The sequence below is a fragment of the Gallus gallus genome, chromosome 3, assembly GCF_016699485.2.
Source record: "Gallus gallus isolate bGalGal1 chromosome 3, bGalGal1.mat.broiler.GRCg7b, whole genome shotgun sequence".
In the NCBI taxonomy this organism is placed as follows: Eukaryota; Metazoa; Chordata; class Aves; order Galliformes; family Phasianidae; genus Gallus; species Gallus gallus.
The window spans coordinates 4297566-4319857 of record NC_052534.1 but is presented as its reverse complement, the minus strand read 5'-3'; the positions used below and the strand labels follow the sequence as shown (position 1 = coordinate 4319857).

Genomic DNA, 22292 nt, shown 5'->3' with positions numbered 1-22292 from the left:
TGCATATTCCTTCACCCCTCTGTGCTTGCACGTTGGGTGTCATGAGCCCCTCTTGGCAGTCCTAAGGACCCCTTTTGATCACTGCCTCTATCCCCCACTGAAGACAATCAGTTCAGCTTTTTGTGCTGATGTACTGGGATGCAAGGCTTTGGCTTCTACCATCTCGAGTCACTACAGCATAATCTGCTTTTTGAATCCCCTCCCTCACAAAGCTGCTGCCATCAGCCACCAGCTCCCTGGTCACATCTTCAAAGAAAGTATCTCATCCATCAACTCAGCTGGAATGAACCTGTTCAACAGTTTGGAGGCAGTTGTGTTCCAGGTGACCCTTCATCTCCGCTTACTGCTAAGAATACTGCGGGGTTCAAAAGGTTTGTTACCTTCAATCCTTTAGCAAAGCATAAACATTTGTTACTACCGGATGTATTTCCTGTGTGATCTGATAAATTGCACTCAGATACTTTTCTAACTTATATCCCTTCCTATTTAGCTTTTTGACCAAGTAGTAGTATTTTTGGATTACTTATCTTCATGCCCCTGCCTAGCCTCTAGTTTAATTGGATACTGCTTCTGCCTTACTGCTTTAGCTCCATGTTTCAAAATTACCTCTACTGTCCTTGCTTTAGGGATAGCATGTCTCATCCCAAGCGAAATGAATCTCCAATATTTAGCCAATAGTTCTCATTGACCTGGATTATTCAGATCCCACTCAGGATCAATGAAAGGTAATTGACTGTCTACTGCCGTGCCCTCTGAGCACATATTCTTTCTGCTTCTTCCTTCGCCTTTACTAAAGCTACATTTCTAAACCATTCCAGTCTGGATCCTGACTTCTAATAGTAGTTTCCATCACCTTAACTACTTTATCTGGGTCCTTCCTGCATGCTTGTACCAATTCCTCCCATGATCACAAATCTGTCTCTGAAAATGGCAGTACCATTGTTAATGAACTGCTGGGTCCTACCGCGTGCCTCCTGCTATCGGACTTCAATCCTCTCCCTCCCTCTTGCCATAAACTCAAAATCTATCTCATCCATGTTTGGTCTCCTCTGCCCCAGATTTGAACCAACTTCACTCCTCTGTATTTCTCTTCCTCTGTCTGATACTCAATGCATGTTTAACCTACGTTGCAGGGTGGAGTTTCTGATATCCTTTTCTAAGAACACCAGTGTAAGATCTTTTGGTACAAGTTCACAATGTTTTTGCAATGCCGTATCATATCTCACTTCCAAACAAAAAAACATACAGCACTTCACCCCATTTTCTCTCCCTTCTTCAAAACAACATTAATTCTTTTAAAACATACGATGACCAGCTGTGATTACAATATTCCACCACTTGTCTGATGGTGCATGGATCCCCTCCTACTCCTTCCAACGTTTCAGCAAGCAACCCAGAGAAGATCTCCACAGCTTCCTTTCTCCCCCTCAGGAAGGCTTATTGCTCATTAGAAAAGTAATATAATACACACAGGATACATAAAAAACCAGTAACTTAACACAGACTAACAACAATAGCCTGGTAAGATGCTGGGGACTCAAACCCTTCAGTCTTCTCCCATAATGGCTGCCCAGAAGGGACTCAACCCCCTCTTCCCGCACATTGCCCATGTGCTTCCGCTGCACTCCAGGCATCCTCATTAGAGTTAACAACCCCAGCTGTTCAGTACTGACTTATCAAACAATTTATCGATTACTCAGAAACAACTTGTAAATCTGACAGACAAACCACAGGTCAGAAACCAACACAGATCTATTCAAGTCAACTTACATTTTACACTTCCCATTTTTGCCACGAAGATATCTTTGTGACTCCTCTTTTGTTACAAGCCTAGGCAGACATCCAAGGAGTTTAACCCCTGGTAACAAAACACCATTAATGGTAACTAGGTATTATAGGAAGTAGTCCAATTTTCAGGCAATTTTTCCTGGACTCCCCAGACATACAATGGCCACCAATGTTTACAATATTCAGTTAATTTTTTCTTGGTATCAGGGTCTCCTTCCACATCTTTCCAATGAGATAATATACAGCCCAATGGTGTTGCCCATTCTTATGATTAACAAAGAGCTCTTAGGTCTCACCCCACCAGGATCCTAATGTCAGCTTACGGGAGTCCATGCCGGACCACTTCCCAGTCATTCCAGCCTTTTGGCAGAGGACAAATCTCTAAAGATATCTCTTCAGACTTACTTTTCTGTGCTTACATATACACCATTACTTCCACTTCATCATATTTCAGTCCTAAGGAAGGAAGGAGATCCCTTCAACTGCATTTTTAAGGGCTTGCCAAAACAGACAGCAACATTCTTAAAACCATAACTGTAATACACAGGAAAAGCAACCTCATAGCACCATAAGGTAAGAGATCAGTCTTGAGCTTGCACCCACACTATGGCAAGAGGGTTCTTGTATAGAAGGGATAGCTACCCAATGGTTGCAGTATACACATGTATAGTGGTGATAAATTCACTACTAGCCATCAGAAGATGCTTTTTATTTGCCAGATGGGCCAATCCTACACTCTTACCTGAATCTGACAGCAGAAGTACAACTTCTCCATACTGTCAAACACACAAGTCAACAGTTTGTGCTCCAATGAAAAGTAGCAAAACGTGGTTTCTTTCAATCATAATGTAATAGCCCTTTATGACTGCACTGGTATCAGTGATCTGCTTCATGGATTTTTTTTTTTGTGAGAAAACAATTATTCTGCAATTGCAAGCAACAGTTTTTTTCTATTTGGAAATGGCTTGCAAAGATTTTTCTTCGTATATCTCTGTAGTTAAAAGAAGCAAACTGTTGTTTGAGAGCTCATTAACGCCTAGGAAGCTACATACAATCATAGAACCATTAACGTCAGGAAAGACCATTAAAGTCAGGAAAGACCTAGTCCAACCATCAACCCATCACCACCATGCCCAGTAAACCATGCTCCTCATTATCCTAGATGAATCAGTAGAAAAACTTCCCCCAGTGTCCACAAGTATCGGAATGAGGTTGAGTACAGAGTGCACTGAACAGTAATCAAGAAGAATCAACTTGAAACCCATCCATCACTGAGCATATCTGTTATTCTAAAGTCTAGCTAAAAGCTTGTACTGTTTACCTTGATACAAATGTCCAAAGCATATTTTGCTGAGCACCTCAACCCCAGCACAGCATAAAATGCTAAGATGACCAGCTGGAGAACAAGCAGCACTACCTTAATCTGGTGTTGACCTTACATTCATATTCTGCACAGACCATACAAACTCAAGCTGTATGTCAAGAATCATGCCAACAGCAACAAGGAGTTGCACAATTACACACCCCAAGGCAATCACCCACAGGATACTACAACCAGTGCTAAGCACAAGTGTCCTCGCACAACTATGTATTAGTCAGCAAGGTCAGCTACCTCAACACTACAAGAAGTTGCATCAACAAAGAGTGCCAGCCTTCCTTGCTTGAAGGTTGTCACCCTGACCTCACCTCTGGAGGCCACTTCCAACTTCTTCCCAACCCCTACAAGATTTTATGAGGGTGTGTACTCCCTTTCATCACACCCTTAAAACACATAAGAAATAATTACATCAATTACAAGGCCTCGTGTTCCAAGTTGCTCCCCACCTTTTTTGTTTGTTTGTTTGTTTTGAGTAGTAGTTCTTAAGGGGTTTGGTGGCTTTTTTTTTTCTTTTTTGAAGAAAGGAATGATTTTATTTTGAAACAAACCAACCAACGAAGAATAAATAAGCAGAGAAAAAGTTTACATTTCTGAAGGTTCACGTGTCTTCCTTCTACAAGCTATTGTTATCTCCCATCACACAGAAATTATTACATTTATATTAGAAAGCATGAAATCAGAAAGTACCCTACCAGGTTAAATGATCAATAAGCAGGTTTTTTAGCTTTGCATTTATCAACAAATGACAAACATCTAAGGGTATAAGTGAGAAAATATCTCCAGGCTTAGCATACTAAACTGAACACCAAAAACTGTTGTGCTTTTGGAGCTACAGAACAGCAAGGTCAAGAGAAATTTGGAGGCCTATTGTCTATTGGGACAACATCGCTGAAAAAGCTGTAACTACTTTGCTATCTGCTCCTGGAAAACATATACAAAAATGTGAGATATTCACATGAGAAAAATAGTGTTGATGTTTGGATTTTACCTAGCACACAAAGATGACTACAAGAAAATCTTTTACTTCATTAAACAAAACTCACTGTTCCCTGTACAAAGCCCTCCCTATGTAAATATGGCAGATAGCAAAATATTTTTGCCTATGCCAGAGTTTTCAGTGACCAAACCTAGTTAAGATCCACTGGCAATGAATGGATGTGTAGTAAGCTTGTATCAATGGTAGTCCTAGCTTTAGGAATAAACCTGGTGATGAACAGGGTTTCCCCCCCAGAGGCTTTTCACCTTTGATGTTAAGAACCAGTGCTGCTGACCTGTATTGTGGAGAGAGAAAGTTACTGTCAAGCTTGGAACGCTTAGTTTGCTTTGGTTTTTCCTGCTCTGTACAAAGTGAGCCATGTCTATGAATCAGTTCACTGTTGTACAAGCATGCCAGCACTGCAAACAGGATAAGCCCTCCAGCACAGCGCTCTCACTGTCCTTCTAGCTGTGCCATATACAGAAAGGAGATAAAATGCCTCAACTTGTTTCATAAGGTTACTAGGAGATTTAAAAAAAAAAACAAAAAAAACATGTACACAAGAGCCCAGAGAAAATAAACCAAGCCTGATCCATTCAACCCAACCTATTCTGTGATACTATTATGCTAACTGCTGCATTTGGAAAAATTAGATAGGCTTTCAGCTACACAATCCCTTTTTTCCAGTACTACAGCTGAGGTTTTCAAACTAATCACAAAGTAAAACTCTGAACATTTTGAACATTTTTCTTTCCCCCTATCGTAAGGTACACATTAACATAACAGGTACGTGGTTATCTGAAAGACAAATGGGAGTCAGAAGCAGGAGAAGCATATTTGGGAGAGATTTAGCAAGAAGCCCAAGGTGTTTGTGTAAGCAAAGAAAAAAAAAAAAGAAAGGCTAATAGCAAATATTCCACAGGCCATAAGGTGGTGATTATTTCATGAGAAAGCTTACCCAAAACCTCGACCAACCTGTGCTCTGAAATAGTCTTAGTCACTTTACTTTCCCCATACAACTGAACTATATCTTATGTGGGGAATTGGGCTAAGGAAGTCACTTGGGAGAATTTTCTTCCTGTCAGACAAGGGAGTTCCAGATAGTCAGTATTCAGAATCTACTACTTAGTTTCTAAATATACTTCTACTGATAAAATGCAAGAGAAACAAAACACAACGTTCTATTCTCATAAATGATTTATTGTTTCCTCTTTTGTCCAACTTCTTGACAGCAGAATAAATCAGATTGAAAACAAAAAGGTTATCACAGACACCAAGGAAACCCAGGAAACTCAAAGCTGAAGGCTGTTGAAATATCTGCCCCAAGCTAACTCCACTCCTCTTCCCTTCTTTGCGTATACGCAGTGAGACTGGCAATGTTTGCCTCAACAGGTCTCCTGGCTTGGCTTTCAGTCTGTACAATTTCCAAGTCACGTAATCATAGGTTCCTTCCTGCCCTCATGTTGCTCTTCGTGATCCTCCTTCAGAGAACAATTGCCTCGCCTAACCTCTCCCTGTATGTTTTCCCTCCGATAAGCACCGTGGGCACTTCCTTCATCTCACTGCTTCTTCCCCTGCCACTTCTGACTTGCAATTCATCAACAGTGCCACAATTACTGCTGGTTCCTGGCTCTCTTCCCTTCATCCATCAGTAGCACTCACCTATCATTCTGCTTGTCCTGACCAGCCTCAGCATCTCCTACCCCAGCCCCAACACCCAACTCACTCTCTACTGCAGTTGAACTCCCAGGGATGAATTCTATCACTCTGGCAGCTTTCTTCAGCGCATCTCTAAGTTTTCCACACACCAGCACAGTTCTCTTCACTTTCTTTTTTTCTTTGGTCTTTGCTACTCCTTTCTCCCTAACATCTGCATAAGGTTCCCAGAAAGAAAGATGTATTACACAAGACATCATCAAAATCCTACTTTTCCACAAGTTTGAGCAGCCTTCCCTCTTCTTGCAACAACACATTTGTATTGAAGAAAGTGGTCCCAAGATCACAACCCCAACAACTCACCTAGCTGTTTCCCTCAAGTCCCTCAGAACACTGGGATATTCACTACCCTGTATAAAGAGCAAGGAATCAATACAGCAGCCACCCACTGTCTCTTGCAGCAGAGAGAGATGTCAAGCCTCTCCCATGCTGCCTTCATCTAGACAAGGAGGAATAAAGGTACATTTCCTCTCTAGATTTTGGGATAAGCATTTTTACCTTCTCCATCTTGCCCAGTTTTGATCCCCCATGGGTACAGGGAAAATTATCATCCCTCAGCTTTGCTTCTCCAGCAACATCAGCATCCACATTGAGACCCACTCGATTACCTAAGTTGCTCTCTCCCTGCTGGTGCTAGGGGAACTCCTAAAGAAGGAAGTGTGGGTGTTTAATTTTCCACTCTTCACTTGCTTGAGTAAACATTTTGTTTTCTCCCTTCTCTCTCCTGGGACAAAGAGTTTCGAAATAAGTGCTTTAGAAGAAAATAAGCCTCATTCAGTGAAATGAGGTTAAAGTACGAACAAGAGACTGCTCTAAACTAAAACACCATGGTGACCCCACAAGTTTGGGGCCTGCGTTACATGTATGCTTTGGCAAAGCATTTGTTATCATCACATTTTTGTATTTCTAACCTGGATCAAATGCAATCAAACCCAGAAAACGAAGCATGACAAAGCATCTTCTAGGTTTAATCCCTACTGACACTCATACCAGAAGATTCCAGTGACTGCTAGCAACAAACCCGCATAATTGCTGTGCATAAGGAGCTGGGGCTAAGTATACAGGAATACGTTGAGTTGCCTTTTCTTTTAACTATCTTACTCAAATTATTTTTGTTTGTTAACAGAAATAAATAGTAATTCTCTTTCTGGAGACATTAAAAAGTCTGCTAATGAGTGAGAATAGTTCTTGAGGTTATGTACCAGTTAGCATGGCGATATTTTATTGCTCTGCATCTGGTGCCAGTTACTTTTGTACAGCTTCTTTGCATCAATTCTGCACAGTGAAAAAACTGAATCTTTATCAATAAAGCCTACTAACTGCTCTTAAAACAATCAGCAAGTTCATTTCTCCCAATTCCTCTGTACCTCATCTATCACGTATTCTATCCACACACACACAAACCCACATTTCTGGGGAGCCGTACATCTCTAGAGTAACTTGACCTGCTTCAGCTAAGCTATCTAACCCCGAAAAATTATTTCTTCCCCATTCTGCATTCCTTCCAAAACCACAGCACCAAAATGCTAACCAAGGAGAAAGTGAACATCCTCCTTTTCATTATCTTTCTCTTACAGCTCACGGACCTGAGCTTGTGTGCAAGATCACTGCTCCCACCAAGTTCTGCAACTTCTCTTACTTGCAAGGTTCTTAGTGCAGAAGCAAACCACATGATGCTCAGCACAAAACTGGTTACCATCCTCCCCATAAAGACAGGAATCAAGCACACTCCATTACTTTCACCAAGGCCTCCATACAGGACAACTGGAGCTCTACAGAAAGACCTGGCCACGACCAAAACATCCATTTAGTGGTAAGCACCCACCTCTAGATCAGAAATGCCTAAGCCTGGTGCTGGTTCACTTTCCCCATCCTCTCCATCACCAGCCCAGAGGGGTGGCTGCATTCAGCTGGGCTTCCTAACGACGCCCTTATCTAGGGTTCAAGCAGGAACAAAGCTCTTTTACTTTCCTCTGCAGCCTGAAGCATAACAGAGCAGCTGTTGCCAGCTGCTGGCCTGAATGTGTTCAGCTCACAGTTCTCTCATTTACTCTTAGCTCAAAGGGCGAGAATCACCTCCCCCTGCCCCTTTTTCCTTTCAGCTAGAAGTCATATTCAGCAGAATATCACCGCAGTGGCCCATCTTCTGGGGAATCTATCGTTCTGCAATGTATAGTGCAAAGAGATCCAGACTGTAACGCAGCCTTAAGTCCATTACCACACCTGTGGGCAAATCACTTTGCACTCTGATTTCATTTCTCCTCCCACGCTTTGCCAAGCTAACCTGTGCTGTTAGCCTAAGCACTCCACCATTGCTACTCCATGCAGCACCAGACATCCACGTGCTATCAGCGCTGCAGAACTTAGCAGCAACAGCTATTTGTTGGAACCCTGCACGTTCAGTGAACTTTCAACAACTTTTCCTTGTTAATCTCTTGATCAGAAACGCATTCCAAGCCCACAATCAGCTTCAAACAGCTGCCGTGCTTCTTAGCAGCTTGCCACAAGAAAGGCCTCTCTCCCCTCCGCCTCCTCAACATGTGAATTCCCAAGGAAACACACCTATCCTTGCACACACACATTTCACACCCACAAGCAAATTACACTGACACCACCACACCATGCCCAGACCTGGAGCAGTTTAATTTGCTGTTTCATGACCCACGAAGGCTACAACATGGAGACTACCCATGGAAACAGTAACTTTGCCACTTTCCAACAACTCATGACATTTATCTGTAGCCTTGGGAGGTTCAGCATTTATAAAACAAAATTAATTAAAATCATCATTTATGTGCAGTTAGGAATTAGCCCACACATTCACAACACAGACCCATGGACCAAAGTGGCACTGACTCCAGTACAAGTATTTTAAGGGTAGTTAAGGGTAACCCTTAATCCAAACCCAACAGAGGAAGGTTTAAGATCTTGCTGGGGTTAATGACTGTTTGAAGATTTGGGAAAAGATGCTGGCCCAGTAATGAGTTTAAGGAGCCAAGCAAATAATCATATTGCCTCCAATTAGAAGCTGGCATACTTGAGAAGGCTCCAGGGAGACCTCATTGTGGCCTTCCAGTACTTGAAGGGAGCACATAAAGAGGAGGGGAAATGGTTATTTACAAGGGTGGATAGTGATAAGACAAGGGGGAATGGTCTTAAACTGAGACAGGGGAGGTTTAGGTTGGATATTAGGAGGAAGTTTTTCACCCAGACGGTGGTGATGCACTGGAACAGGTTGCCCAAGGAGGCTGTGGATGCCCCATCACTGGAGGCATTCAAGGCCAGGCTGGATGTGGCGCTGGGCAGCCTGGTCTGGTGGTTGGTGACCCTGCACATAGAGGAGGGGTTGAAACCAGATGAGCATTGCAGTCCTTTGCAACCCAGGCCATTCTGTGATTCTATGAGAATATGATACTTCATACAAAGGTTTCAACTGATAACCAGTTGTCTATTGCAGCCAGCAGACAACATATGAGTAGAAGCAAAGAATTCCATCAAACAATCAAGAAGCCTCTCTAAAGGCAAGAACAGCTTTTAGCCTAGGATCAGCACCTAGTCAAGTGTATTAATGATTCCTACTGACATATCCCTTTTCTCTTCTTTACAGAACTCTCAAGAAAAATACTGATAGGAGATGTGTGACATATCAGTATCCCGGGAAGCTTCTTTCTACAATTAAGTACATTACACCTGATTAGTTAAAAAAAACCCACAAGACACAAAGCACAAAGTAACTCTTTTAATGGTCTTCAAGTTCAAGCTTAAGAGATTGGTATTAATTACACTTCCAAAACTTGTGCAGCACTACAGACTAGCAGACAGTGCAGTGGAAATATAATGCAGTAGATGACCAGAGTGGAACCAAAGAACAGCATCATATACTCTACTAAAAAATGCAATTTCTTTGCTGAGTTCAATTAGCACGTAGATAATAAAGCACAGGAACTGGCAAAGGTGATCTTGAGAATCAAGCTTACTGACTGATAGCTGTAGATCATTCTACTCCTAGAAGTAAAAAGAAGTTTAAATGGCATGGACAATTTAAAAGGTCTGCATGGTTTGTTCTCTGGCTGCACTCCCACAAAGTTCTCTCCCCAGACCCAACCAAAGCCTGTCCTGAACACAGAAACCACTTGACTGGAGGAGTACTTATCTCTTTCCTAAACAACAGCCTCCAGGAAAACAGCTTGTGATCATAGAATGGCCTGGGTTGAAAAGGACTACAATGATCATTTGGTTTCAACCCCTCCTCTATGTGCAGTCGCCAACCACCAGATCAGGCTGCCCAGAGCCACATCCAGCCTGGCCTTGAATGCCTCCAGCGATGGGGCATCCACAGCCTCCTTGGGCAACCTGTTCCAGGGTGTCACGACCCTGTGTGTGAAAAACTTCCTCCTAATATCCAACCTAAACCTCCCCTGTCTCAGTTTAAAACCATTCCCCCTTGTCCTATCACTATCCACCCTCATAAACAGCCATTCCCCCTCCTGTTTATATGCTCCCTTCAAGTACTGGAAAGCCACAATGAGGTCTCCTCGGAGCCTTCTCTTCTCCAAGCTAAACAATCCCAGTTCCCTCAACCTTTCCTCATAGGAGAGGGCTCCAGCCCTCTGATCATCCTAGTGGCCCTCCTCTGCACCCACTCCAAGAGCTCTTTGTCCTTCCTGTACTGGGAGCCCTAGGCCTGGACGCAGTACTCCAGATGGGGCCTCACAAGAGCTGAGTAGAGGGGCACAATCACCTCCCTCTCTCTGCTGGTCACCCCTTTTTTAATGCAGCCCAGAACACAGTTGGCCTTCCGGGCTGCAAGGGCGTACTACTGGCTCATGTCCAGCTTCTCATCCACCAGGGCCCCCAAGTCCTTCTCTGCAGGGGATGCCACCCCAAGACAGAATACAGCTTGGAAGAGCTCTCCTCAGACCAAATGGTCCAGCAGTCCAGCAGAAGGACATATATAACACTCATTAAACACAAACATGGATAATACTGGAAGTTTTCAAGTTTGGATGCCCCAGTTAAGGTACTTCTATTAAAGTTACAATGATTTCAAGTAGCAAATAGTCAACATTTCTGCCGCAGTATCAAAGCACACCATTCTTTGGCTATATATTTATCAAACAGTTTAGAGGCTGCAGCTAAAGGCGGAAAAGTCCAATTCCTATTAATTGTAAATAGGATTTTGGGAGAACTCCTAGCAAACAAGATGACCATAAACAGGATTTGGGACTGCCAAACTCACAGCTGGCTTTTAAGAGCTGTTGCATACCCCTGTCACTATTGGTATTGCTGCAACTCAGAACAAATAAGGCTTTACAGAAGTCAGGGACAGTGTATACAACCCAGAAGACTTAGTGGTTTCTTTTTCCTTTATCTGCTTAAATACTTGATGCAGCATTAAGGGTTAAATGCAATCTGTAGTTCTATGCTGCATTAGCACTCATTTAAGGAAGTGCATCAATTAGGAAAAGTATGAATGGAGAAAAACTGATGGACCATTCATAGCTATAATTGTAGAGTATGCACAGCTGTCTGAATGGAAACTTAACTGAGCACAAGCTGAGCCAATGCTCTACCTTCCTTAAATTCATTATTCTTTGCACGCACCAGACTCCAGCAAAATGCTCCAAATGAGATGCTGCTACTGAATTAAAGGATATCTTCCTATTCCAACAGGCTCACGAGGCACACACAGCCCTGATGCAGAGGAAGCACTTGTAACCAGTCTGTCCCTGCTCTGAAAGGAAACGTCTTTATAAACAGAACTGCACAGGAAACGTAACGTCCATCCACACTTGGGAACTGCAAAGTTCAACAAAAGGAAAAAAGCTTTCCTGTCACAGCCCAAACATTGCCTCCCAACATCTACACTTTTGGGCTGCAAAAGGTGGTGAGAAGACTGATGATATTTCAAGACTACTTTCTTCAGCTCTTCCATTTCCAAATCAATTGGTGCCTCTGCCTAACAACTCAGAGTTAAACGTAATATTCTGCTTAAGATCCAGACATTTCCTTAGGCTTGCATTCTGTACTTCTGTGGTAGGTCCAGAAGCCTGCATTGAACACTGCTACATGATCAGCACTCGAATGAGTAACGCTGAACACCAAGTTTCTTGTTAACGTCCCAAACCACTGCTATTTTAAACAGCTGTCTCTAGACTCTTGTAAAAGCCACAGACAAGATAAGGTTTATGCTGCGGTGCAGGGGCAGATAGTCTGAGTCACCTGTAGCAGCCGGAAGGTTCCCAGGCAGACAAACAGGCAGAGCCCTTAGCAAACAGGGGACACGGGCCCAGGCTTCCTCCTTCAGAGCTATCTGACGCACTCAAATTACAGTTTTCCATCTTGCATCAACTACTCTGAACACTGTGAAGCAACCCTGCTTAAGAAGTCCCCAACCAGCCACCGTTAGAACAGCTCATTACAACAGCTTACCAAACACCGCCATCTCATAGTTGCCAAGATTTAATTTATCCTCAGGAATTACCATCTCAGCAAGTTACCCAACAAAGTGTGCTAGGGCCTCACTTGGCACAAGGATATGTATTTATTCTTGTCAAGATTACGTTGTTGTCAACGAGCACTTAAAATATCAAGTGAAGGAGCAACAGGAAGACAAGACTACAAATCGACACCCAAGAAAGGGAATGTTACTGTATGTAATGCAAACCATACATGAAAAGAAAGTTAGCAAGACCTTGTTGAAACATAATTCCAGGATGAAAATAACCCAAGTCACAGTCAAAGAACCATGTAGATAATTATGGGTAAGCATGGATCTATATTCAGCAAGTAGAAAGCAGACGCCAAACTCATCACTTGGGATGCAAAACCAGAGAAGGGAACCACTTAAATGTCCAAAACGTTTGTTGGTGGTTTTTTTTTCTCCTTTCCAAGTCACTTGTGAGAGCACGTTCAAAGTACCATGTTTAGTGCTGGGCATCTGGCCAGAAGGTATTCATATTCCAGAGCTAGTGGAATAGGAGCAAGAACAGCTTTCTTTTGAGAGAAGTCCCTCAAAATGTAGTTGTTTCTGCCTCTAAGCTGGTAAGTATGAGACCAGCGAGGGATGGTAATAAACAGCTCACCTCGTGTCCATGAACAGGGCCCCACTGGGTGCAACAGAGCAGCAGCAATCTGCAGCTACACAATGGTTCCTTGGTATTTAAATATTTACCAGGTGATTTAGTGATTTCAGACTTTCCGGAGCTCAAGAAGACAACATGCGCTGACATGCAAAGCAGGGCTTTTATTCCTCACAGACAGGTCACAGGGAAGAGATCTCCCAAGAACTTTCTTTTACAAAGTTGTCTTAGAAATCCTGGTCCAAGAATGGGGAGAAAATCCAGTTCCTTTGGGTTTGCTCCATGGATATCACGTGCACCACCTGAAGCGAGCATTTTAAACGTGTTTCACGAGGGCTGCTGTGACTGGGTTAAACAGCACAGCAGTTCAAGAAAAAGACTTGTGCTACCACACTGCACTAACCTCTGTCTTTCTAACCAAAGGAGGTACTGTTAAGGGCAGAAATCCAGTGTAGAAACACTCATAGGCTCAGTGTGATGCCTGGTAGGTCCTTTATCGCCTTTCATTTCAGCTGCAACATTAGGGAACAGGAAGGCAGTGGGAAGACTGTGTTTGCATTGGTCCATCTATCAGAGGGCCTTGAAGCCAAATTAAAACAGGCCATGATATCACGTGGAGCCCAGAATAAGAGCAGGACCAGACCACATAAACACTCCAGATTCATCAGCCAAGAATGTGAAGCAGTAGCAGCCGCCGTTTCACAAACAAACCGTGCTACAGCTCATGGCAGCCCAGACACAGAGAAAATTCCAAGTTCCTGCCAATCCTTCCTCCCTGTCCTGCTCAAACTGCAAACACTCAGATTCCCAAATAACTATGGCAGGCTGAACCATCACGCGATTTAGGATTGGGTAACTGCAGGTGGTAAAACATCAGATAAAACTAACAACAAGAAATAGTCCTATTGTAGGTCATAAGCACCACGAATGCTGAGTGGACATAGAAGCCCTTCCAGCTCTTGTTGACTTCTCTGTAAGACTACACTGCTTCAGTAGTAAGAGATAATGGCTGTGCACTGCTTTTTGCTGTAGCACTTTGCATGTCAGGAAGCATTTATCTGCTGTGTTCCACACTCAGACATGCTGAAAATAAGAGCCCTATACCCATCCAATTCCTACTACGTGATCTCTGTGTTTCATTGCCTTAATTGACTTAATTTAACAGAGCACCAAGTATTTAGTTACAGTACCATCCCCTCCTCTTCCAATATACACCACCAAATGAATGACAGCTTGAACAAAACAGTTTAATTGGCAACATTTGACTCCGCTTAACATTCCTGCTGTGCAACTCTTTACTAAAGAATGTTCTATTTCTGTGAGGCACGTATTTTGAAACATTTCTTACTAAAGATTAGAGTTACCATAAATCTCTTATTTTCAAGAGCTGCGTGGTATGCCAAGTATTTAGGTCCATGGGCTAATGCTGTTTACCCATGGTGCCTGGGACGCACATGACCGCAGCACCGGTTTTCTGTGTGCTATACAGCAACACACCTCAGCTTGCTACAGCAGTCACTACATCTGGAAGGAGAGACCTCTGCTGCTCAACTCCTTTCATCCTCTGATCCAAAGCCCCTGAAGTGGAAAAAAAAGACACTGTCTTTCATATAAATGCACTTCAGAACAACCACAGCCAACTTCCCATTGTCCTGCTAGCCCCATGCCAAAGTCTTCACACAGCTGATCGTAAGCTATGTGCTTCAGAGAACCAGGAAACAGGATGCTTTAGCATAGCTTACTGGAGGTGATGGCCACACATCCCAGTGGGACCTCAGAAAGGATGAGGAACACAAAACTGGTGGGTGTGCAAGGAACACTGCAGCAACCTGCTGAAGTCTCACGCTGCTGACAGGATACGGTACTGGCAAAGGAAATGGAACTGCTCATAAACCACCTGGACCACATGTGCTCTGGCAAGCAATCACAGATTCAGGTGTTTTCAGCATGTTCAACACAGAAGTCCCTCACGCCATCAGCAGTTTTTCAAGCAGACCTCACTCCTATGGCTTAACATGATCAATTCCTCAACAGACTGATGTCTGTATTAGCTGTCCTTCCAAAGCCTTCGCCAAGAGGAAACTCATGTTAGCACACAAATGAGTCCTCACAAACCAATCTGTCGGAGATACCTTACCTAGGGGTAGCACAACATGACCACAAACCCAGTGAGGAGTAAAGGAAGCTAACAAAAAACCCAACCACTTACAAGCTTGCAAAGAAGGAACAAACTGATCTACAGATATCCATTCAAGAAAACACTCTGCGCATGATTCAAAAGCAATTGGTGAGTAGACGCCTAGAAACATATTAGGAATCTTGTTTCATGTAGCTTTTCCACCATCATTTCAGTATTGCTGAAATTCTTGGTAATTATTACTTATGCTATGTTTTAATTAATACAAAGAATAAGGCAGCAGACTTAATATGAATTCTCTCCAAGAAATTAAATGCATCCTTGGATTACACACAGTAAAATACAGGATGGCTCCACATAAATACTCTCAGAATCACAGCCCTTTTCTCGCTTCACTGTACAATTAACACAGTTTATTTCACACAGTCTTTCTGCTCGTCTAATTCAATATGCAGATCTGAACAATTAAGGAGGATCACAGAAACGCAGGGGTTGGAAGGGACATCTGGAGATCACTGAGTCCAACCTGCTAAAGCCAGTTCCCTACAGCAGGTCACACAGGTGGGCGTCCGGCCAGGTTTTGAGTATCTCTGGAGAAGGAGACTTCACTACCACCCTGTGCAGCCTTCGAGAGATAAATAGGTCCAACTCTAACGAAACTTTTCACAGATCTAACCGGGCCTTAGATGAGGTAAGGGCTTTGTTCTGCCCGCTCCCCATGCCAGTACAACAGGGAAATACTCACAGAGCCAAAGCAGATGTAGCCGAACCAAAAGCAGAGCTGCAGGCTCGCGTAGCCCACAGCTCCAAGCGACTGTTCTTCTAAGCGCTGCCTCACGAGCCATAGAGCCTGCAACCTGGACAAACAGGCAGCTCTGCAAAGAAAATTAATTCCAGTGACTTCACAAACCTCCCAGCTGCTCTCCAAAAGCTGCATTCTAATAGCAAAGGGACACCTCCGTCATGTTTATCCTGGCAGCTTCTGCCTACACAGAAACACCAGGTGGAGGCCACACTGGATATAAGGAAGAAGTACTTTATAACAAGGGCGGTGAGGCAGTGGCACGGACTCCCCAGAGAGGTGGTGGTGCCCCATCGCTGCGGACAGCCAAGGTGAGGCCGGACGGGGCTGTGAACACTGATGGAGCTGGGGGTGTCCCTGTGCGCTGCAGGGGGTTGGAAGGGATGGCCGTTAGAGGTCCCTTCCAGCTCCAGCCGTACAGCGACCAGCGCTCAGCCCGCAGGAGCGCAGCTGTGGCGGCGATGCCCGCGGAAGGCGCTCCCCAGCGGGCGGGTGCGGAGCGGGGCTGGGCAGCAGGTGGGCAGGAGACAAAGCGCTCACACCCACAGCGGAACAGGCACCCCCCCTCCCCTACGCGCTCAGGCGGTTTAAAATTAACTTGCAGGATAACATTCACGAGGAAATAATTAAAGAAAGAAAACGTCAAGATACAGACGCCGTCCCAGCCCGCCCGCCAGGCCCCGCGGAGCCTCCACAGCGCTCCCGACGGAGCCCGGCCCCCACCCCCCTCTGCGGGGCAACGGTCCCCGGTGGGCCGCCCCCCGGCCAGCCGGCCTCCCCTGCCCGCCGCCCCCTTACCTCGCGCAGCCGGCCCGCAGCGAGCGCAACCGGCGGCAGCAGCCCGCGGCCGGCCGGGCTGGGGCACGGGGAGGAGCCGCGCCGCTGAGCACCGCCTCTTCCCGAGGCCCGGAGCCGCTCCCCTCGGCACAGCGCCTGCGCGGCGTCGCGCTCTCCCCGCGGGGGTCGGGAGACGCCTGGCTGGGAGGGTTATGGTGCTGCTCGGCCTTGAGGCTGTGCGCAGTGCCCAGTGCCATTCTAGGCCCTGTACCTCACACAACCATTAGCGTCGCCGGGATTGTTTCGATAACAAAACAAGGAGAGCGAGGTTTCAATTCCAGTTAGGCAGCCACGTTCTCCATAAATGGAGCAGTGATTGAAATGCCAGCAGCCATGTTGCAGAGAGCATGCTGAGGAGCGTGCCCACAGCCTCACAGTGGTGGGGAGACGTGGTTAAGGGAGGCACAGCAGTTCCAAAATCTGGGTACTGCAGGAGGTGACCGTCCCTCCGCACTGGCACTGCTGAGGCCGCACCTCGAGTGCTGCGCTCAGTGCTGGGCCCTCACTGCGAGAAAGACACTGAGGGCCTGGAGAGTGTCCAGAGAAGGGCAGCGGAGCTGTGAGGGCTCTGGAGCACAGTGTGATGGGGAGCGGCTGAGGGAAGCGGGGCTGTTCGGTCTGCAGAAGAGGAGGATCAGGGGAGACCTCCTGGCTCTCTGCAGCGACCTGAAAGGAGGCTGTGTGAGGTGGGGTTGGCCTCTGCTCCCAGGGAACAGCCATAGGACGAGAGGGGATGGCCTGACGTTGTGCCAGGGGAGGTTCAGGTTGGCTGTTAGGAACAATTCTTTCTCCCAGAGAGTGGTGAGGCAGTGGCACAGCTGCCCAGGGAGTGGTGGGGTCACCGTCCCTGGAGGTGCTCAAGAAAAGGGTAGATGTCACACTGAGTGATGTGGTCTAGAGCAGTAACAGACATGGGCTGACGGTTGGACTTGATGATCTTAGTGGTCTTTCCAACCTTAGTGATTCTGTGACCTCCATAAAAATGGGCACTAATCATCAGCCAGGATAGAACGATAATCCTCTTAGATAGAAGAGACCAGGCAGGCTCACAGAGACAACCACCAGCAGCTTCTGTTGATGTAATCACTTGCTGTCCTTTGACAGAGTGGTGTGAAACTTGTCGGGTGAACTGGAGACAGCTGAAGCAATCCTGCAGGCAGGTTGCAAAAGCTGATCTGCCTTTCTGTGAGCTACCCTGAGAACTACTGAAACGTCTCTGCTCTAGCAGAACCAACACACAAGCTGAAGGCTCCAAGCACTGGTATGGTGCCCTGGGGGACTGGACAAGCCTGAACAAGAAGCAGCACTTGGCCTTCCTGCTGCACCACGCACCCCTGCAAGGTTTTGGTAGCTTCCTTGTATGACTTGGTTTTGACAGAGCCTGGGTACCGTGCGCTTTAGCTCTGTAAAAACAAAAATCAGAATTACAGGGCAAAACAGTGTTACAGGCATCTCGTGTTTTGAGTAGATACCAGAGGTTAATGTTTGCTTATCTGTGGTCACACCCTGGCAATTGCAGCAAGGAGCAGCAATAATTCAGGTGGCTCATGGTGAGCCATGGAGAGACTCGTGGTGGCCAGTGTTTCTGTGTCACGACTGTGTATCCCCTGGCCCCTGTCCTAGGAGCTGCCGCAGGGCTGTGAGCTTTGCAGGAGGGCAGAGAGGTTACAGTGCTCTTGTAGTCCTTGAGCTAAAGGCTACATAAGTGAGAGAACACTCAGTCTGGAAAAATTATATACAGGGTTGTTTCTGCTTCTTCACATGGCCTTCCGACATGGAGTGAGATGAATGTCCACCTTCTATTTTCTACACCCATGGCAGAGCCACTCTTTGATTCCTCACTCCTTTTTGTCTTCTTTAAGGTTGACAGCAAAGAACCGGAATTGAGTTGTTTGTGATTGCTAGTCACTGTGTCCATGGGAGGAAATGACTTTGTTATTATTTGATGGCACTGTGCACTCATGTTCATCTCTCAGCATTATCCCATTGAGGGAAATCTGGCCAACAGCTTTTCAACACTCCCCCGCATCAAGACACATTTCCATCATGGAGTTCTGATGAGAGATCCAACAGCCAGTTTGTCTTCGAGCTTCTCCCTGACAGCCAGGAAATAAGTGCAAATACTGCGTTAACTGTACTTCCAACTCAGTAACGCTTACTTTTTACCTTCTGCTTAAGTGGGTTGAAAACCCAGGTATTCAGATAAAATGGATAATAGTGCAGAGACTTGGGAGCACATTGACACAACAGCTTTTAAAGAGCGCGTGGACCAACACTCAAAATTTCTCAGAAAGCCCCCACAACCCACACTGCACATGTTGTGCCTTCTGGGAGGACTGATGCAGGCAACCCTCTCTTATCCTGTGTTGAGAAGTGCCAAGGCTCTGCACCTGGCCCTGCCAGCCGCCCTGCTGGATCAGGGAACAGGGAAGGGACATAATGAGCCTCTGGCTGCCAGTGAAGGCTCACTCCCACTACATGTGTGCCAAAAACTATTCCTCACTCTACAGCTCCAGCCAGAGTGACATGAATGCAAGGATGTCCAGAGAGACAGTGGCTGCCAGACACTAGCTGTGATTAATCACAAGGAATTTGGGAAGAGTCAGAGCCAAATTCTAATCACACTACTGTTGCCTAGACATCATGTGGGTAGGAGGGAAGAGGATCTGTGTTTGGGTAACTGGCTCCTTGCTCCACCTGAACTCTGAATTGCTGAGGCTGTTGCAGACACACTATTGAAATATAGCAACTTGAGCTGATGCTAATTTGGACATCAGTTTTAAAGTGCTCACTAGCTATAGAGAAAACTAGTCTCAACCTTCATTATGGTGCTGGCAAAGGGGAACACACTCTCATTGTCAACCAGAAATGGATACTGGTATTTCCAGTCCTTCTTCTGAGACTGTCTTAACTTGCAAGAAGGTAATGATTGAGATTCATCCTTCATCTTTATAACACTACTGGAGAAGAAAAGAGGGGGTGAAAAACAGTGTTTATAGTCTGGGCATAAAATTGTTTGCTCAGTAAAGTCAACTGTGCTTCAGCTTTCCAGTTGCAATGGGAAGTGATGTCTACAATAGCTATTTGTGAGAAAACATCAATGGGGAGAACCGTGATCAACTCGTTTGGTGTCACTTATGCAGGACGTTATACCAGTGCACTGTTTAACTAGCCCCAACAAAAATGCATTAATTTAATTTCAGCTTCTTAATTACCACTATTAACCTGTTGCTTCCTGAGACTTGCTCTGCTATAGCATGCCTTCGTGCATACTTTTTGTGCCCATAGGCAATGCCGTTCTCAGGTGGCAGCAGGCATTTGTTTTATCATTTCTTGGCACCCAGACCACTGCAAGTCTGGAGGAGAATCAGGCCCTCCCTTTGCTTGGATAGCAACTAAAGCACCATTATTTGAGGAGGGAAAAATTGCCTGACGCTGTGTTGAAAGCTCTTGTATTTATTAGTGGAAGTATTAGTGTTTCCCAGTGTGCTCTGAATTTATAGTCAAATATTTTGCCTTCAGTTTGGAGTTGCTTGTAAAAGCTGCCTGATGCAGAAGCTGGGGTACAGCCCTACAGCTTGAAGGATGTCCTCAGGCTGGCTGGAGTTGAAGCCCTCATTCTTCTCTGGGGGTTGCAAGTTCATCTGTGAAAAGTAAGAGAACCTAATATAGAGATTAACACAGTTAAAGTACCACCAAATATTGTCACCATTCCTCAGAAAGGCTAAATGTCCTAAAGTCATATGGTAGGAAGCAGGAAGACCAGATGGTACCTAAAATGTAATGCATACGAGACCAAGTTCCTAAGCAGTTCTAGCCATAGACTACTCCATCAAGTTAAGCAGATTGCTACCTACTTAGATCTAGAGCTTACTTTTCAGCCCTGAGAGAGCAGTGATAGCCAGGAGCAAGGGCAGAGCTGCAGCTAGCCCAGGGCTTTAAGCCATCTGCAGTTAAATCACATCCGTAGTCTACTGGTTTGAATGGGAAGAATGGAGTAACATGAGTAAGTAGCTTTGTGAGTAAGGATGCCAAGATCTGGCCTTCTAGATTTAATACTTTAATCTGTCCAAGTGTATCACTGCTGTAATTACAGCCATAGCACAGTCCTCGAGTAGCTGAAGATTGGAGACTGTTGATAATCCCAGCTATGTCACACAGATGAAAGCTATTAAGTGGATTTACAGAGGACCTAAGGTATATAGAAACTCATTACTTTCCTACTGAGACAAAACTATTCATTAGCATATGACAGCATACTCTGGAAAATTGGAAGCTGGTCATTGAAAAAGGGCAAATCCCGATAGTCCTAACACACACACGATGAACTGGTTATTAATATTCAATCCAGCAAGCTCTGTCACTAAGGTTGAGCACCATTCCTCATGGTATTTGTAAGTCTGCGTGCCCTAGATGGTACTGATCTGCAGCATTAGAATAAGTAACTGTGAAATCCAGAATCTCATTGCAGTCAATGCAAATTTCTGGCAGAAGGCCGTTGATTTAAGTTCACACACATGAAAACAACAGCAGACTTCATTTTAAAATGTTACTTCAGACATTCCCACTGCAGCAAATACATTCATTATGCCACAATGTTATTAATTCGGTCTTTAAAGGCTCCCTTGCGAAATCTTCTTGTGTGAGCAATTACAGTAAGCAACTGCTCTGGTTTGAAGTGGTTTCATTGCACCTGCTGTCCCCAGGCTGTACTAGTTAATTGTTTTTGTTTATCCCATCCTACTCTTCTCTAGTGATTTGCTTGGCATCACAAAGACAGCCCACACCACTTACAAAGTGCTGTTTATTCCTGGCAGCCAGAAGTTGAAGATGTGCCTCCTCTCTTGCTATGAGCTGCAACCCACTTGAAACAGCTGGAGGGGAAGTGAGCAGATGCTCAGCTGTGCTAAGAGGTCTGATTACCACTGCAGGGTGGAGGAAAAGCAAACACACAATAAACATACCTGCAGTTTGTCCCAAGTCCTATGTTTGCATACTTTGAGAGGCGTAGCTGTATGTCCTGTCTGTGCTTCAGGAGCTTTCCAGGAAGCATAACGTGGTGGGAGTGCCTGTGTGTGCTGACCTCCCAGCACCAGGTATTAGGAGCTGCAGTTTCAAGGCTGCTAGTAAAGTATTTGGGCACTGAACACCCTAACCATTAAGCGCCTGCTTTCTAGGGTGTGGGTAGGAAGTCCAGGCATCTCGTTTGAGGACAGGGAGAAGCCTCAGATGGGAAGTCTCACTAGCCAGCCCACTGAGTCCTGGGAAGCTGCAGCACCACGAGGCTGAAAAGACTGGGTGGAGGGATGTCTCCAAGCTCTCCTTCATTCCACAGATGAACAGAAAGGAAGGCAAGTGCTTCAATTCTGCTAGCGTTAGATGGAAGTCCTGGTACCTTGGACTGCCCTCCTCCTCAACCATGTTCTAACTGTCCAAGCGGTAAATCACATAGCATTTTTCTAAAGTGAAGTAAACAGAAGGCCAAAACAAACAAACAAACAAACAAACAAAAACCCAAACAAAAACAAAATCAAAACATATTTGGCATTTCACTCTGGCACGGAGTTGGGACTGGG

General features: G+C 45.2%; 1 protein-coding gene and 1 long non-coding RNA gene across 9 annotated transcripts in view; both read right to left on the bottom strand.

The window, feature by feature from the left end:
• RIN2 (Ras and Rab interactor 2) overlaps positions 1 to 19285 on the bottom strand; it is a 62514-nt gene extending 43229 nt beyond the window's left edge. For 2 of the 8 annotated variants that reach the window (XM_004940159.5, XM_040697766.2), the window contains exons 1-2: positions 16678 to 16742; positions 15823 to 15952 (exon numbers count right to left, since the gene is read on the bottom strand). Coding sequence is in view for 1 of the 8 variants with exons in the window: in XM_004940160.5 (XP_004940217.2) it covers positions 15823 to 15952; positions 16678 to 16913 (366 nt within the window). In the remaining 7 variants the exon portion in view is untranslated. Of the gene's footprint in view, positions 1 to 1770; positions 1859 to 14437; positions 14519 to 15822; positions 15953 to 16677 lie in introns of those variants that run through there. The other 6 variants (XM_046939343.1, XM_015283396.4, XM_040697767.2 and 3 more) reach the window with 4 other exon arrangements.
• Positions 13085 to 14039, bottom strand: LOC121113168. Its single transcript, XR_005858432.2, has 2 exons — positions 13344 to 14039; positions 13085 to 13242 (listed from the first exon to the last, which is right to left on the bottom strand). It is a non-coding gene; the product is annotated as an uncharacterized LOC121113168 (long non-coding RNA).
• Positions 19286 to 22292: the final 3007 nt, after the last annotated feature.